The following is an 18,254-nucleotide window of genomic DNA, read 5'->3' on the forward strand; positions in this document are numbered from 1 at the left end:
ATGAGGCTAGTGATAAAATTGTTAACTACTGTGAAGCTGCTGTTGTGCATCATCGCATAGACTCGGTAATAAGCTTTGGCTGTTTAGTGCTTCTCTGGCTGCCTTCCTGACACGTCTGAGTGATTATGATTGCTGTGAATCATGAAGGAGGCTCACAGCAACAGCAGAAATTTGAATTTCTGGAAGTAGCTAAGGGTGTGATTTCAGGCATCTCAGGCTGAGGTAAGTTTGCAGTGCCACAGAAAAGAGCAGTTTCCGTACTCTAGCTATACATCTCTTCATCTGTCTGTGGCATGTGCAAGTAGAATCAGAAAACTAAAACTGTAATAGGCAGGAGGAAGATTCAATTTCTTGCATATCAAATGAGATCATGTTACTCATTCCACAGCTGGGCAAAAATAGCAGATGGAGTAAGAGGAAAGTAGGACTGATCCTTTTCAGCTCTCACCTGATCTTAGATTGTTTTATGCCAATTGCAAAATTACTCTATAGTGACAAGAATTGTGTGGAAAATTACTAATATTTTCAGTAAAATAAAAAATTTCCTTTTTAAAAATCTCCCTACTATATTGGTATTTACTTGGGGCACCAAAAATGCTGATTTCCAGTATTTACTGTTTACTTTCTCATTCAGGATCATTGGGAAAAGGGAGAAATGTAATGAAAAAAGAATTATTTAACAGCAATATTTAACAGAAGATTGCCTTTAAAAGTTTACCTGGAGTTCGCAAAAAGAGTGTTTGGGATGTAGCTGTTCTGCAAACAGGCAGGGTACTCAACAAAACGACCATACGCTAGCTGTATAACGTGCACAGTTTATTGAAGAAGCACACTAAAGTGAATAGGCACACTAATGCGAATCAGGTATGTATCTCTATAGTGAATAAGTACAATACAGTGATTCAGGGATACACACATAAATAAAGCACAGAGGAAAATCAGGAGTGCATCAAACAATTGCTGCATAGCGAGAACAGAGATTAAGAAGAAATATATCACCAGTTACCACCAAATCATCATCCAGGCCCATACTTCAAGCTGGGAAGCCCTACTGCTGCCGATGCTGAGATTCTCAAGTAATTGGGAAAATTCCTATGTGGTGTGTACACCCATAGGTAAGGCTTTGGATTCAGCTACAAACGGGTCCTGCTGTTGTACCCTTAGAAAAACAACTGGCTTTATGCCAGCTCGGTAATTGTTTACTCGTGGAACTGTGCAGTTTCTTGTGATCTCACTGTTTGTTGTGTGTACCAAGAACTTTGGCCAGGCTCCCCAGTACAGCCAAGTACAAAGGTCATAGAACAACTGTGCACCTATGTTTTCCTGGCTCTTTCCAACAAAGTACCACGATGAACATAAACATATATACTCCACCGAATATACTTTTGTGAAAAACACTTTGTTAATGTCTCTCTGTCATGAGCAGGAATCATCTGTCAGCTAGGTTCCCATCTATTACAGTAGCCAATACACTCCTTGATAATAACATGTGCCCTGAAAACATCAATATTCTTGGATAAGGTAGTACTGCAGTGCTAAAGATAATTGGCTTATTGGTGTTTTGAAGGATCAATAAATGAAGTATTCAGCATTGTCTAACTTCACTAAACAATTAACGACTGCTGGAAAGAAAGGGGGAAGGAGAAAGGGTAGGGAAAAGAAGGGAAAGGATATTAGAGACAAAGGTGAATTTATTGAAAGAGATTTTGGGCTGAGGTTGGTGTGACTGAAAAATATAGCTTTGTAGACCTACCAATTAAAAATAAAAACAACAAAAACCTGAAAGTAACTAAAATTGAACATGTTGAAGGCTCAAAGACTTTCCATTCAGATGTACGTGACCATAATTTCAAGAAAAAGAGGGTGAAGGATGAACAAGATTGAAAATACAAAGAGTGATCAGTTGAACCTACTGCTGAAGTTTCTTTCAAACTCTTCTGGCAATATTCTTACAATTTCCCGTGGTGCTGTTAACACTTCATATTAAGGTGAATCATCGGTCACGCCATGAAAACCAATGTAAAGGAGAGGGGCCACAACTGGGAAGAACCCAAGTATTGAGGTCACATCCATGTGGTGTTTTGTGGATCTCTGCCTATCCTCGCTCAGAAACATAACTTAGGGAAGAAAGCACATACAGTACCACAATAAAGCAGTAGAAATGAAAGGGCTCAGACAGGATTTTGAGATTGACTGAGCACAAACTTCTGCTCCCATGGGAGTTACTGGAAACAACCTTAATAGAAGAAAAGTGGAATGAGACCACTGGTAGATGTATTCTAAGATTTCCTACTAAATCAGGTTTCTAATGTAATCATTATTAAATGATTAGATGAATCATTGAAGGATGAATTTTTCATGCATGCCTTTCCTCTCTTTATGATTTATTTCTTGCCCTTCCCTTATTGTCTTTTCATCTTTCTTTCTTTTCTGTTCCTTTTTTTTCTACTCTTGCTTACCTGTCCAGAACATAGCCGCTTAATTTTTTTATATTCCCTCTTTTGGGAAAATATTTTTTATTTTATTTCTGAAAATAGTCTCATTTATTCCTGTTTTAATTAAGCTTGCTGTCTCCATTACCCTGACTGATTTTGTTTGCATTTTAGTTTCTTTTGCACTTCTGTATTTTTTAATTGCCACCATAATTTTGATGCCATTTTTGAAAGCCAGACACTTCATTAAAATGCAGTTGCTTGTACTGAACAGTCAGCAAGTCTGCTGATTGTAGTTTTATAGTGAGTTGAAACAGAAGGCATCAAGAAATTCAGATGCTGAAAAGCATGATCTGGTGGCACTCAAGGGTAGCGAGGAAGCTTACAAAAAACATATTTACTGTATGTCAGAAGAAGTTATCCTTTCGTAGCTGTTTCTCAGGCAAAATAAGTACTATGACATTTGCCTGATTTCCTTGTGTCTGTTTCTACACTTGTATGCCACAAAGTGAAACATACTCAGCAACAAGAACTGTCTCTTGACACACGAAAAATTAAGAGCAAGCACTTGCTGACTCCGGACTGCTAGTGTTATGTTTTGCTGCAGAAATGTGTACAAGGTTGAATTTTGACCAGTGAAATCAGCACACGAAAGTGTGAGCTACTAATGTGTTGTAAGAGAAGTACTAACAGCAACTAACAAAGTCAGGCCTCTGCAAAAAGGAAAGTAGATGCATTTGTAGCTGCCCCACTGTAGCACACACAGTAATGTAGGTAGAAACACTCACTGCATCAGCTTTGCTGGCAATAGGATTTAGCTGGCAAAATTTGAAGTCAAGTGCTGTTAATTCACTCTCTGCAGGCCATTCACATTCTGTACTTGCAAAAATTCACTAAAGCACATCATCAAACAAGTTTGTTCTTTTATGTTTGCTGTCTTTGTTTTCATCAATTATGATAATTGTGTGCTTTCTTTTGATCTGCATTTGTACATCTGAAATAAAATACAAGGCAAAAATGCAATTGAAAACTAGTGAAGTAGAGTTTCCCCAAATCCCCATAAAAAGCAAGAACAATTTCAGAGGTTGTTAGACATCATGTTTGGGAATACAGGTTTTATTTAATATTGCTTTCAAACATTTAAAACATATAGGGCACCACAGTTTATTCTTGGATTAAATTCCAGTTTAGTCTGAAGTTTTCTTCAGAGCAAGGCTTGCTCAACCTGCTATCCATCTGGTACCTGAGAATTTTAAGATGGGCTTTGCAGAATTGAAGGTTTTTCTGCCTGAGTTGGAGCACGTGTTGAACATGTTATCTTGGAAGTGTTCCTGGGCTTTCTCTGTCCAAGTGATTTCAAGAGAAGCTTTGACTTTAAGTTCAGAACAGAGCATTCTCTCTGGTCTACAAGCAGGGAAAAAAAAAAAAAAAAAATGACCGACAACACTTCATTCCTTTGCTCTAAAAATAATAGATGAAAGACAAAGCATAGTCATAAACTTAGATAATGTCCTTCAAATACATTGTAGGTAGCTCATAGAAATCTAAGGAGTGCATTCCTCTCTGTGTAATCAAACTATTGCATGTTTGTAACCTCTGTCACTTGCCTACTTCAGCTTCCAGAGCTAAACTCAGCATGATCAACACCATGTCAAAAATTCGAGGCCAGGAGAAGGGACCAGGTTACCCTCAGGCTGAAGCCTTGCTGGCAGACGCGATGCTGAAATTTGGACGAGAGCTTGGAGAAGAATGCAACTTTGGTAACTTTATTGCTTCCGTTTCCATAATAATGCAATAAAAATGGTAGTAAAATTTAATATAATTTCCATTATTGAAGTGTTGTGCTCTTACAAAGAACAGCTTCTGCAAGAAGCATCAGAGTTACACTTCATCAGACTTCTCCTTTAAGGAGAAACTAGGACTAGGCCTGTTGAGTATCTTTTGTGGATTTAGACTAGAGATTTTTTTATTGTGGATGAAAGTAAAATTGTTTCCATTTGGACCCATATCCTTACAGGCTTTAGGCACTCTGTCATGGACTACAGTACTGTGGATGTATTGGGATTAAAGATGTACGTGGTCAGAAATTGTAATATTATCCATGCATGTGTACAATAAACTCCTCTGTCTTCAGAATCCTTATAATAAATGTTATTGTCATTACAGACAAAAATAAAGCCTGATAGATTAATAGACCTTTTTTCTGATTAAATTCTACACTTTAAGGCACTAGTGAATACTCCTGTCTTATCTGTCAACCACTCGTCCCTCCAAGCCTTGAATAAGTTTATAGCTGCCCGAGTTAGAAATGTTAAACTGAGACTTAACACTGTGTTATTCAACAGTAGAGGTCCAACTAAAGACGATGACATACATGACAGGATCCTTTGTCTTCCTGTCCTATTTGTGTGAACTTTTCTCACACAAATTTCTCTGGCCAAATTTTTATACAGCAACATGCAGGACCTTCAAGTCTGTGAAAATTCCATTTCCTATTTGAATCTTCGTAACGTGCTGCTCCTGATACAAAGACATCTGCAGTGGAAAAGATATTTTCTTGTTTGTTTTATATAATTTACTAGTTAGCTTGGCAGATGTAGGTTGATTTGTGCTAAAGACTACTGATTTTTTTATTGTTTGCCTCTCATTTGCTAAATTTCAAACACATTTTTAAAGAGAAAATGAAGAACTAATAGAATTTAGTTTTTGCAAATCTCTGTATATCCCCTGATGATTGCAGTAGCATGCAGCAGAGTATATAGGACAACTATTTTCATGTCCTTAACTAATAGTAGCTATTATGGCTGTTTGTCACTCTTCATCTGGGTCTGGCAAGCTGTCTAGTTTTTCACTGCATTGCTGGTATCCCCTGCTTGAGAGACAAAACTCCTGATTTCTCACATTTCTAGGTTTTAAGACCCTTTGTATTCTTTGAAAATGTGGGGGTTTTTTTCCACCAACCTACCCCTCAAACCAGGAGGGTTTTGTTTTTATGCAGAGGACATAAATTTGTGCAGAGTGGTGATACTTACGGCCTTCAATCTTGGAGGAAATCTCAGAAAGCAGCTAATTGCTCTTGGAGTTTATGAACTTGAGTAGGTGAATGAAATCAACAATTTCATCAAAAAAACCTTCCATTAAATAATTCTGTGAAATTGTTAAGAATTTTTATATTTGATATTGTCGCTGGTCTCACTGATAGAAACAGGGAGATCTAAACTTGCATTAGAGCTGTTTTCCTAGGCGCTTTAGTGTCTAGTGACGGCAATGCTGGAGCAAATACAGATAATTCTGTTTTAGCATGTTTGCTTCACCAGAGTGAGGAATGAATAGAATACAACCCTTCCATGGGGTGTGGAGAAAGCTGTCTTGATGCAGCATAGATCCTCAAGTTCAGCTGTGTTGCAAGGCATAAACTCTGGGTGCTGCTGATGTGTAAAATCCATGTTGTCATTTCAGACAGTGTATTATACTCTTTTTCTTTGATAAACTTGGGAAATGGTATGACTTGGTTTCCTTCTAAGGTGGTTTGTAACTTTATTTCGAAACAAGCTGGACGTACATTCTTTCAGGACCAGCGCTTGCAGATGTTGGAGAAGCTATGAAGGAGCTTTCTGAGGTCAAGGACTCTCTCGACATGGAAGTGAAACAAAACTTCATTGACCCACTTCAGAATCTCCATGACAAAGATCTTAGAGAAATACAGGTATTGCCCTCAATGTGGCATCTTAATAATACCAAATGTGCGGACTATGTATATGTTAAAAGTTTTAAGTTAGTTGTGTGGTTAAAATGGGCTTTCAGAATTAGAGATGATCTGATTATAATCTCTTTTGACTTGAGTTTTACTTTTCAGTTCTGTTGCAAAACTGCTTTTAATAGAGTTTTATTTTAAACATGTTGGGAAAAAATATAGTGTTCAGGTAATTGTGCATCAGAGTTAAAAAGCTATAAACTCATGCAAATACTATACAGATGGCAGTTGCAGTTACACATTCTGCATGGCCTTTTTTTAATGTTAGACAGCAGCACACCATCACTTCTTAAATGACATGTAAAATGACCTATTTCCTTGATCTGTATTTCTTCCCTGTGGGGAAGCGTTGATACACAGCAAACAGCACGTGCTTGCAAATGTTAGTGAACTACCTGATTACAATGCAGTATAAGACAGTTGGGGAACATCCTTTATTCTTTGCTTGTATCTGTGTTCTTGGTTTTCAGCATCACCTAAAGAAAATGGAGGGTCGACGCCTGGATTTTGATTACAAGAAGAAAAGACAGGGCAAGCTCCCTGATGAAGAACTTCGCCAGGCTCTGGAGAAATTTGATGAATCAAAAGAAATTGCTGAGTCAAGCATGTTCAACCTTTTGGAGATGGATGTGAGATCGCTTGTCACTCTTTGAGCTGAATCTGAAAAAGAGCAGTGAAGGCAATATAAAGCAGTCTAAAACCAGAAAGCCTCATTAAATACTTCACACCACAGATTTCCGTCACTGTACAATGGGGAAGCACTTGCTTGCTTGTTCAACTCAGTGGAAAGGCTCTGAAGCTATAGTAATGTACAGCATGCACATGTAGGACTTTTATAGGTAGCTGAATTTTATAGGTAGCTGAGCTAAAGAGTATAAATCCGTTGTAGCATAATTTGTGCTTCCTGTGTAGTGTTACTTAAAAACCAATATGACTTTCTTCTTAGAGTTGTATAAATATAAGTCATGACTTTTACTTAGGTGTGGTTTTAAGGTTTGAGCCAAGATGTTCACTCAGGTGTGTCGGCTCCTGAGAGGATTGGTAAAGGTCAGAGATGACAAACTTGCATCCGCAAGGTCTCTGCTGTAATCAGCTGCAACAGTGACTAGGAAAACTGAAGTTAATATGACTGCTGAAATCTGACTCTGCAGCTTGTTTTTTGCTTACAGACTCGTTTAGGATTGAGCATCTATTAGGTATTTTAAATCTTCTGTTTATAATTAATATTGAAATTATAAAATCAAGAAAGAAGAAAAATTTATTTCTTTTGGAAGAAAAAAACATTTCAGCTGAAATCTGTCTTACAGAATACCTGGTCAAAAGAAACTCAGTTTAAATATTTCAATTGAAGTAAATGATTTGATTTATTTAAAGTTTAAATATGCACCTAATTTAATTCTTCATTACCAGATTGCAGTAGAGGGGCCATGACAAACCTGAAAATATTTGCATGCTAGAAATTAAATGTAGCTGTGCTGAAACGAAAGTATACCAAGATTGTAGTTTTAATCCTTGTAGTAACATCCAACGCTGGGGGGCCGGATAGTGCTGGCCTGCATTAACCATTGCTGCATTGTGTATTTTGGAAACTGCTAGCAATTGCATTCCCACAGAAAAGTTTTGGATGTTTCTTCCCTCATGAAATAGAATACTATCTACCTTCACTACAAACACTCTGTATCCAAGAGTATGTAGTATCTTCATGTTTTGGTTTGCTTCACAGGCCAGAAGGCTGACCATAGTCACTCTGGTTTTGTGCCCCTCAAAGGCAGGGAGGGAAAAGGTGTGTTGTGCTCTCATTACAGTCTCATTTTTACTTTCATAGTTTCTGCTGAATGAGGTAGGTCTGTAGGCTGCTGCTCATTGCAAATCTGCCATGGAGATCATCAGCGGAGAAGAGCTGCAGTTACCATTCCAGATCAGGTCATAACCAGACACGGGTATGAATAAAGACTGATATGTAACTATTTACAAACTACAAATATGAAAATCAAGTTTTTAGAGAGATAAGTAAAACTGCCTTTTCAGTGTCACTATGACAGTGGTCTTTACTCGCTGTTGCTGAGCTGTTAGTTCTCGCCTAAGATCTGATGTTTTGTTGTCAATCCTCAGATTGAACAAGTGAGCCAGCTTTCTGCTCTTGTACAAGCCCAGCTGGAGTACCACAAGCAGGCCACACAGATCCTACAGCGAGTTACTTCTAAGCTGGAAGATAGGTAATGCCCTTTGTGTAATTTTGTCGATTGTTGGGTTTGGTTTTTCTGTTTTACAGAGACAGTAACAATTTACAGATACAGGCAAAATGCAAAGCTGTTGCCTTGTGCAACTTGGTAACCGTATGTATATGAAAACAAGGATCATTTCGTTAGGCAATTGGAAGCTGAGGTTTGTATGTTTTGGAGATACATATGCTTCTGAGTATGACTGAACTGTGTTCAGGAAAGCATGTCAGCTCAGAAAAGATGTGAAATGTCATTTAAATGAAAGCAAGTACTTATAAATATGGGAAGTCAGTGGGACTTATAACTTTGGATTCCTTACCATTCCTGCATGTATTCATAACGTAGTCTTTCCAGGAGAAGATGTTAAAGATTGATTGTTACAACTACATGAACAACTTCCTGAGCCAGGTAGTGGGACCCCCATCAGTTGCCACCTTATTGAATTCTCCTTTTTTCCAGCTTAATTACCAGATCAAACTTGATACAAGGCTCAACTGAATTTACCTCTTCCATCCCCTTTTCTGGAACTGCAAGTGCCATCTCAGAATTGATACAATATAGTATCTTTCTAATAGAATTTTAGAATATTTTAGAACTTCTTGGCTTTTTTTCTATCCATAAAAACCAGATTGTACCCCCTTGAAGTGAGGAAAATAATGTTTGTAAGAGTTCATCCGCTTCCTACATACATGTCGTTCTTCAAAGAAACATAAAATCCAGGAAAGATTTGTTTAGTTCACATACTTCTAGAAGACTTTTCCTTAAAGCTGCATATAATTCTCAAGAGCAGATAATGTTCACATACTGTGTGAAGGCAGTTTTTTAATCATCCATGATTCCTTCCAGTTTTCTGATGTCATTAGTGCAGATCTAGTTTCTGGTACTACTGGGTCTGTCAGTGTTTATTTTCTTAGAGCACACAGTCTATAAAACCTCATCTAATTCTAAGTCTTAACATTTCTTTGTAATTAGGAGCAGCATTTGTTTTGTAGGTAGGCTGCCCAGAAGGCTGTTTCTGAAGGCAGTTTGCAGTACTGCCTGAACAGCTCACAGAGTGATTTTCAGCACTTCCAAATGAATACTGCAATTCACTTTACAAAAGAATCCTCGGGAGCAGATGAGATGTTCTGTAGTCCGTAAGTTATTCCATACAGCAAACATACCTCTCTGCAACAGATTTGTCTTCCTGTATCAATTTAGACAATCCTTTGCCCTTTTGAAACTTCTGCTAAATGTTCAGTATCTTTCCTTTAAGTTTCAGCTCGAAATCATTTTAGCTTTTCAAGAACCTTGTATCAGACTGCTGTCACAGATCAGCTGAAGTAAATCTTTTGTATAAACTTATTGTGCATCCCTAATTGTAAAGAGTCTGCTGGCTAAATAATCCACTGGACACAAACTAGAGCACTGTGATATGCTTATGCCAGGGATTAAGCAGGGATGTAGAGATGTTACTATTAGAACTACTTGTCTTTTCCTGCTGATGGTACGTAGGTGGCAAAGAATGCATGGCCCTGGGTTTTGAGGGTTGGTTTTTGACCAAAAAATAAATAATGCCTTACTTTTAAGCCAAGCAAATTTGTTACTGTTCACTCTTAGTGATGTCTACAGCACATATCACCTACTTTCTAGATACTTTTTCCTAGATACTTACTAAAAGATGTAAATGGAAGTTGTTTGTGCTGTTGTTTGGCATGGACAATGTCTTGTAACTGCGAAGTTACTGTTGAAACTGTCCTGTTTAATATATAGTCCAAAGAATTTTAAGAAAAAATGAGATAGGCTGACAAAAACATCAGAGATTTAAAAATGCACTCAACTGTTCCTGAGCCCTTTAGATTAGGCTTTAAAACTTCCTTCAGGAACTGCAAGTGCAAGAATTTTCATTTATCTTCTGTGCATTAATGGAAGGCATAAGGTTCCTTAAAATGCTATGATACCAGGAACTGGGACTTCAGAAACTTAGCAAACATTGGTAGACTTGCAATAAAATGAATAAAATCTGGAAGGTCAGTAAAGGCTTTTCCTTTTAAACTCTCCTTTTCACCAAGCAAAAGGAGGCTGCAGTTTTCAAAACAGAGTTCCGTGACAGAGCAGCTGGGAAGCAGGAATAGTTTCCTTGGAGATGTTTCTTTCCTTAAGAAACATGGCTTATTCTGAGCTTTTGGGTAAATTTTAGCAAGTCAGTAGAACTGTTGCCTTCTAGTGCATATCTGGTGTTTGTTTCATGGTGTTTGTTTCATTAGGTGTAATGAACTTAAGTATTTCTTGCTTCACAACTTTGCTGTTTTGGAAAAGTAACTTCTGTTAATGAGTAAACCACAGCAAATCCTTTTTATTTAAGTTTATTTTGACAATTCATGTTAACTGTTCAAAACATTAATTTATGTTTCTACTATGCTTATGGTTTTGTTTGTAAAGAAGAAAAGTGATCTCTGGGGACTGACTAACATACATAATATTTTGGACAGTACGGAAACCCTTGTCATCAGTACCAAAATTGGTTAATATAAAAGCAGATCTTTTCAATAGATAAATCAAAAGTGTTGCCAGCAACAAGTCTAGGGCAGATCTAGAGAAGGTTAGAGAAACCAACTTGTGCTTTAAATATGGAGGTCTTAGCTCGAGTGTTCTCCCATGTGCAGTATTAGAAATATATGTGGCAGTTGTTCTGCACAAGCTGCTCTGATTCTGTTATCATCCTGTCCCTGAATTTTACCCTGGAATCTGAAAATGTACCCTTTCCTAGAAATTCTAGATTTGTCAATTAGAAAAATAAATTGAAATTAATGATGCATAGTATTTTTATTTTGAGAGTCAGGAAAACTGGAGTTGTATACCTCTGTGAAACAAGTATTCCAAATTACAAATTAACTAAGTCTGTAGCTGAAGTCAATACATTCTCACACAATCTTCTCATAAAATGACAAGAGTTGGCATCAGCCAACTGAACAGTTGAGGCTTGCCAAGGATGGAAGCAAAAATCATGCTAAAAATTGGGGCAGAGATGTTTGTGCAGCACTTCTCCAAGCACAGCTAATCACGTAACAAGTTTTTCCCCATTAGTAGCTCTTTGTTACTGTCAGGCAAAAGGAAGCCAAACAAAATGCTAGGTTCTTAGAGGGAAATTAAAATTAACAACCTCATGGCATAGTCACTTCAGGTGTTTTTTTTGTAATCTAAACTAATGCTTCAAACAAAAAATTACTCCAAATGCCTGAACTTGTTTAGTCTGGATGAGCAGTGCATCAAAACTTCAGGCGTGGGAATAAAGAAGTTTGGTGCACCTCTCTGTTAACAAGAAGCTAATTCTTGACACTTAACTTCATGTTTTGGCAGAATAAAAGAAGCATCATCTCAGCCCAGGAGAGAATACCAGCCCAAACCCCGTATGAGCCTGGAATTCACAACTGGTGATAATACTCAACACAACGGAGGAATATCCCATGCCACTACACCTAAACCATCAGGTAAATGGCAGTAGCAATCTGAGGAGAAAAGCCAACTCTGAAGTTTTGCTACAATGCTGAAGTTCCATGCTTTCTTCTAGAGATTAGTTCTTTCATAGTGAGAGATAATGAGAATAAAGACAGTATAGGAGAGAGCTGTTAGAACTGTTGTTTCTTTCTTTCTTTGTGATGTGGTCACATGCCCAGGCAGGAGAACAGGAATGGATCATCCACTACTTTAAATGTGTCTTTGTATGAAAAATTTCCTTAGTCCTAGAAGCTCAAAGAGATGCTGCCATACTTAAATTCACCTCGAAATACAGAACTTTATAAAAAAGACATCTAGGAAACCGGAAGAACAGCGGGAAATTTTCTGTGAAAATGCAGAACCCTGAACCCTTCCAAAGCCCCTATAACCTTATCCTGCTTTTAAAACCAGGCAGTACAACAGGAGGAGCCTGAAAGTGAAAATCACTAAAAAGAAAAACAAAGCTATCAAAGTTATTTTCTTTGCCCAACTGAGAGCAGCGCAAGCAAGATTAAGCATTTATATGACTGTGCATAATTATTATCTTAAGGAAGTGTCTATTTCATATCAGCACATATTAAAAAAGCATTATTGTTTGTTTCTCACAGTAATGGTTGTTTACTCCATGACATGGTGAGGGCTGTCCTCTGTACAGATCCTGCCCTCAGTTATTCCAGTTTACTTCAGTGACAATGCTCTCACACTCCACCTTACAAGACTGGATTTTTTTCACTACATCTTTAATCAGGATTTCCTTCCTTCCAGTCACATCCTGATGTTTGATGTTCTCCCAGATATAGGCAGAAACAATATCTCCATGTGGCACCTGCAGCCGGAAATTGTCTTAGATAATCATGCAAGTTCCTAGTAACCTATGCTAGTGAGGAGGGTGATACAATGGAGATTCCCTGTACATGAGTGTGGGTTTGAGTCTTGCACGCTAAAACTCTCCTCATAACACCAGTAATTGTCACCTTCACTTACATGACACTTAGCTGTAATGAACACTTGTCTGTGCTAAGGCAGGCCAGACTTATGTTCCTGTGTGTCTGCAGCATTCATGTTTTCCTCTTCAGAGAGCTGTATTTAGCATTTTCTTCAATGGGGGTTCTTTCTTTTGAAGTGTTTAACAGTTTCAGACAAAAGCTTTCTTTGAAATTTCTGTAAAATATTTTTGGGTTGGTTCATTCAGAGCTGCAGTCTGGTCATTGCAATTTATTTATTAAGGTCTTCTAAATTTCAGCTCATAGCAACATGGATACCAAACACACGTTGTAAGGCTTGTTGATGCCCGCAAGGTAGTCTTCATGACAAATAAAGCAAAATACACTTAAGTGATAGGTAAAGAAATGAAAAAGGTTTCACTACAGAATTCAGTAAATTAAATCTGGTAATTGCTCTACTGAGATCTATAGAAGTGGAATATTTTTGTCCTAAAATAGCTCAAGCATGGGCTTTCTAGCCACAATGAGGTTGAAATGAATATTCAAGAAGTTAAAATCTGAAACTTACTCATCCTGAAGCCAGTATACATGAAAAAGCTGAAATACTAACTATAGAGTCTTGGGGGTGGAGGGGATATTTATTAATTATATGTAATGTTTGAAAATCTAACCAAACTAGTAATTTATCCATTAGCCATTCTAATGAGTTTCTTTTCAGATGTTCATGAGCTAGCATATTGGAAAGCTTTTAATTTCACGCTTGTTTTGAATCTGCCCTGATGGCCCTGCAATCAAGTGTTTTGTGGGGATGGGGAGAAAAGGTCTTTGAAAATCTCATATTAAAATTCAGAGGATTAGGAGCATATACAGTGGTTTACAGTGTAACTGTACATTTTCAATAAAAGGACAAGGACACAGTTGCAACTTTGTTGTCGTTTTAAGCTGCCCCTTAGGCTACTTACTTGAGGTAAATAGACAAAGCATCTCTGTGCCAGTAAAGCTGGAAATATACTAGAGCTTTTGCTTCCCTCTTTTTTTTTTTCTTTTTTTTTTTCTTTTTTTTTTTTTTTTATTCCATACTTCTTGTGGCCATGCTTTTAGATGTGGGCTTGATTGTATCTTGGTTGTTTCAAGATTCTCAGACATCTACTGGTAGTCACATACAAAATCCAAAGGCTGCCAAAAGCTGATAGCTGTCTCCTAATGAAGTTTACCAGTTCAAATTTAGATGTTACCAGAGAACTGTCATTGGCATATGAGTGACAGCAGAAACAGCAACACCTGTAGTAGGTACAGTGGTAAAAATGATACAACTGTTGAGATTTTTAAGCACACTTTTTCTTTATGTTTCTTCTCCATAGGTGTTCACATGGATCAGCCATGCTGCCGAGCTCTATATGACTTTGAACCAGAAAACGAAGGGGAGCTGGGATTTAAAGAGGGTGATATCATTACCCTCACTAATCAGATTGATGAAAACTGGTATGAGGGGATGCTTCATGGCCAGTCAGGTTTCTTCCCCATCAATTATGTTGATATTCTAGTTCCATTGCCCAATTAGGATGGCTGATCCACCACTTGCGACCCAGATAGTTGTGCAGTACCACTGCTTTCAAAATGCTGCTTCTTACACCTTACAAGTGAAAACTGCAGTGGTTAGAGTTACTGATTCCCACTGAGCATCTTTGGTTTGTGTGTTGTCATACTACATGGTGGTGATGCGTGGTATCTTCTGAGCCAGCATAGTGTGGGTTAGTTTATTGGCCATGCTGGCCTGGTGGTAACCAGAGGCATTATGGAGTTGAAGCTGGTAAGATGATGGCAAACAAAGCAGGTAACTCATGGTGACGTAGCAGGAGGTTTTAGGAAGATAATGCCTATCACCATTGTATTACTTTTCAGTCTTAGCTCTCTATAAAAAGAAGAGTTCTTGCTGTTTGATCTTTCCCTTCCTAATGATACAGTTCACACACATCTAACATTGACTAACCAGAATTGTATCTTCCAACCAAATTGGCTTTTTCTCACAGAGATGGCATAAATGTAGACCTGGTTTCTCAGAAAGTGAACCACTGTACTGTGTGTTCTGCTGCTCTCTGCTCATTCTTACAGTCTTAATTATTGTTAAAAGGCCTATTTCCATCCACAGGTAAACTGTAAACCATAAAATGGGGATTCCTGTAGTAAAAACCTTGGACACAAACCACCTGAATTTGCCCTTCAGGTACTTAGAGCATGCTCACCAAAATGCCAGTAAGAGGGCAAGATGGGGAATAAAACTGGCATTTGTTAACTGTTTCTTGTCAAATCTTGGCACAAAATGATGCTGCTTAAGCACCAGATATCCTTTGTAAACTCATTCACTGAGGAATACAATAACCAACCAAACATGACATTCACTTAATTTGTTTCTGTCTACCATGTGTTCTTCAAACATCATTTGTGCACATTCTCTCCTCAATGAGGACTAAATGAAGCGTGTTACCTTTTTGAGTTGACCAATTAAAGACATGTGGCTGTATATGCAAAAACATTTCCCCCCATATGTTTAGTTGGTTCTCTTGTGTTCCTCCTTCCTGCACTTTGTGTGTACAGTGCTGTGCCTAGCTTCTTGGCATTCTTTTGGTAATGGTTGCAGAGGTTCTGTTAGTTTAGTTATCCAGAGTTCTATTTATCTAAATTGTACAGTCTCTTCCTGAAGTTTAATGTGCTGCTTCAAATGTGCCACTTCAGTACTGGATTATGTGAAGTGAATACAATTCCCTACTGCTTAGTGCATAAACTATATTATGGAAAGTATTGATATTTCAAATAAATGCTGAGAGAATAACTAGGATAATGTTGTGGATTATTCCTTTGTCGCTTTCAAATCTGTTGTGCTGACTTCAGCGAACAAAAATTCCTCATTTCCTGCAAATGTGAAAACCACTTTTTTTTTGTCATTCAGTCAGTTAAAACTCATACATATAACGGCCTTCCTGAACAGACACTGAGCACATAAAGTTAATGTCATGATGACCAGAATGCAATCTCATGGATGCAGTTTGTTTCTCATTAAAGAATGCTGGTCTTCACAAACCCCCTAGTAAAGCGTAAAGGCACGGTAACTTAGAATTATTTTTCTTTCATATGACACTGCATTTTATTTCATGTTATAATATTTGTTGTACACATATTGTGGTGGGTTAGCCGTGGCAAAGAGCCAAACACCCACCCATCTGCTCACTTGCTGCTCCTCCTTAGTGGAAGGGTAAGAAAGCTCGTGGGTTGAGATAACGACAGGGAGATTGTTTACCAGTCACTGTCACAAGCAAAACAGACTTGATTTGGGGAAAACTAATTTATTACCAATTAAAGTAGATTTATGTAAAAAGGCAAACATTAAAATAGCGCCTTTCCAGCCGCATTTCCCAAGCTCAAATTCACTCCTTCACTCCTAACTCCTAAGCAGTGCAGGAAGATGGGAGGTTTATGGTCAGTGCATAATAGCTCCTCTCTGCTATTCCTCCCTCCTTGCCATGGTTTAACCCCAGCCAGCAACTTAGTACCATGCAGCCACTTGCTCAGCCGCTCCTCCCTAATGGGATGTGGAGGAAAATCAGAAAAAAAAAAAAGTAAAGCTTATGGGTTGAGATAAGAACAGTTTAATGATTGAAATAATTAAAAAAGAATATATAAAAAATTAAAAGGAGAGGAAAGCGGGCGGGGGGGGGCAGGGGGAATAAACTGGGCATGATGTGCTGTGGTATGGAATACCCCTTTGGCTAGTTCAGGTCAGGTGCCCTATCTCTGCTTCCTCTAAGTTTCTTGTGCCCCTCCTCACTGGCACAGCATGAGACTGAAAGTCCTTGATCAGGATTAACCGCTACTGAGCAACAACTAAAACATCGGTGTGTTATCAGCATTGTTCTCAGACTAAAGCTAAAACACAGCACTGCACCAGCTGCTAAGAAGAAAATGAACTGTATGCCAGCCAAAACCAGGACACTCCTTACAGTTTTGCCTTGTTCCAGCAGTTGGTCCCTGCTAATGCCTCCTCAGCATCCTTTATTGACCTTGGTGTTCCCTCTGCTGTTTCTCACTCTTATTTTTCCCCTCCTCATCACTCTGCCCAGTGTGTTTTACCCTTTTTCAAGTTTTTTTCTCTGAGGTGCCACAGTTTTGCTTGAGGGGCTCAGCCATGCGCTGTGGTGGGTCTGCTGGATCCAGCTGTGTCCAGCATGAGGCAGGTCCAGCCTCTCACAGAGGCTGTCCTGCAGCCCCCATTGCCAGCGCCTTGTCACATAACCCCACAGGCCTAGCAAAGGGATGTCCCTACGAACACTGACAGAGACTCTGACAGAGTCTCATTCATGGCTCAGTTCAAGGTCAGGTTGGATGGGGCACTGAGCAACCTGATCTAGGTAGTTGAAGATGTCCCTGGTCATTGTATGGGAGTCTGGAGTAGGTGACCTTGAAAGGTTCCTTCCAACCCAAACTATTAAAGATAGATAGATAGATAGATAGATAGATAGATAGATAGATAGATAGACAGACAACTCCCATCACTTTTAATTACAGTTCTGGCCTAAATCCTAAGATTGGCCATGGTTTAGTTTCTGTAAGTGACTGGAAGTCTGTTTCAAACCAGATGGCCCTGAAACTTCTAACAGATGCATTAATGGTGATCTATTACAGTTAAGAACTGTGTTACAGTTAATTAACTATGTTAATTTTGAAGGCTTAGCAGTCACTTTTCCCCCAGCACACCTCTGTTTTATCAGATCATTATTTTGTAGTGTCTGTGGAGGGCATGCAAACATAGGGCAACTATCTTAGAGATGATTTTACATGGTTTAAAGCAAAAGAGTAACTGGTGTGCAGTGCTGCCCCACTCTGCTGAGTGTGATTTTTAAGGTGTAGGGAAATGTTTGTCTTTCAACAAACAGGGACAGAAGGAATGCACAGAATAGTCAAAAACTGTTACATGCCATCACTTGATGACATGGGCCTAGGCTTGACATGTTATGAAGTTCTTGGCATTTCCGTAGTGCTCTGTTCTCTGTACAGGTAATCCCTGAAGAACACTTCATTGCTCAGGTGGTAAGACCAAAATCTGACTTGGCCAAAACAGAGATTACTATGGCCGATAAAAGTTTGCATCTAAAGCTTCAGTGCTAGGATGAAGGGCGTGATACATGGATTGGAAGAAAGCAGAAGGCTGTTCGCTTTTATGTCTCAAGCAGTTCAAAGCTTTGCCTACAGAGCCCTGTGACTCTATTCCCTTCTAGAATCACATAAGACATGTTGATGGAGGCAATATCCTTTTTTCACTGTCAGATTTACAACTTCTGTCATCCTTCTTCCTAAGGTGTATGTTTTCAGAAACATGTCAGAAGTGTCACATGGGTTCCTAATTACCACACTTGGCTGTAGAACTGCTTTT

At 38.5% G+C, this 18,254-nt stretch overlaps 1 protein-coding gene across 1 annotated transcript in view; it reads left to right on the top strand.

The window, feature by feature from the left end:
- SH3GL2 (SH3 domain containing GRB2 like 2, endophilin A1) overlaps window positions 1-14,390 on the top strand; it is a gene marked incomplete at both ends in the record, with an annotated part of 85,941 nt that extends 71,551 nt beyond the window's left edge. Inside the window, 6 exons of the mRNA XM_080637808.1 lie at window positions 4,049-4,192; window positions 6,005-6,138; window positions 6,657-6,815; window positions 8,299-8,402; window positions 11,748-11,878; window positions 14,191-14,390. Of these exons, the coding sequence (XP_080493934.1) occupies window positions 4,049-4,192; window positions 6,005-6,138; window positions 6,657-6,815; window positions 8,299-8,402; window positions 11,748-11,878; window positions 14,191-14,390 (872 nt within the window). The remainder of the gene's footprint in view (window positions 1-4,048; window positions 4,193-6,004; window positions 6,139-6,656; window positions 6,816-8,298; window positions 8,403-11,747; window positions 11,879-14,190) is intronic.
- Between the last annotated feature and the right edge of the window lie 3,864 nt (window positions 14,391-18,254).

This window comes from Psittacula echo, assembly GCF_963264785.1.
Source record: "Psittacula echo genome assembly, chromosome: Z".
NCBI classification, from domain to species: domain Eukaryota; kingdom Metazoa; phylum Chordata; class Aves; order Psittaciformes; family Psittacidae; genus Psittacula; species Psittacula echo.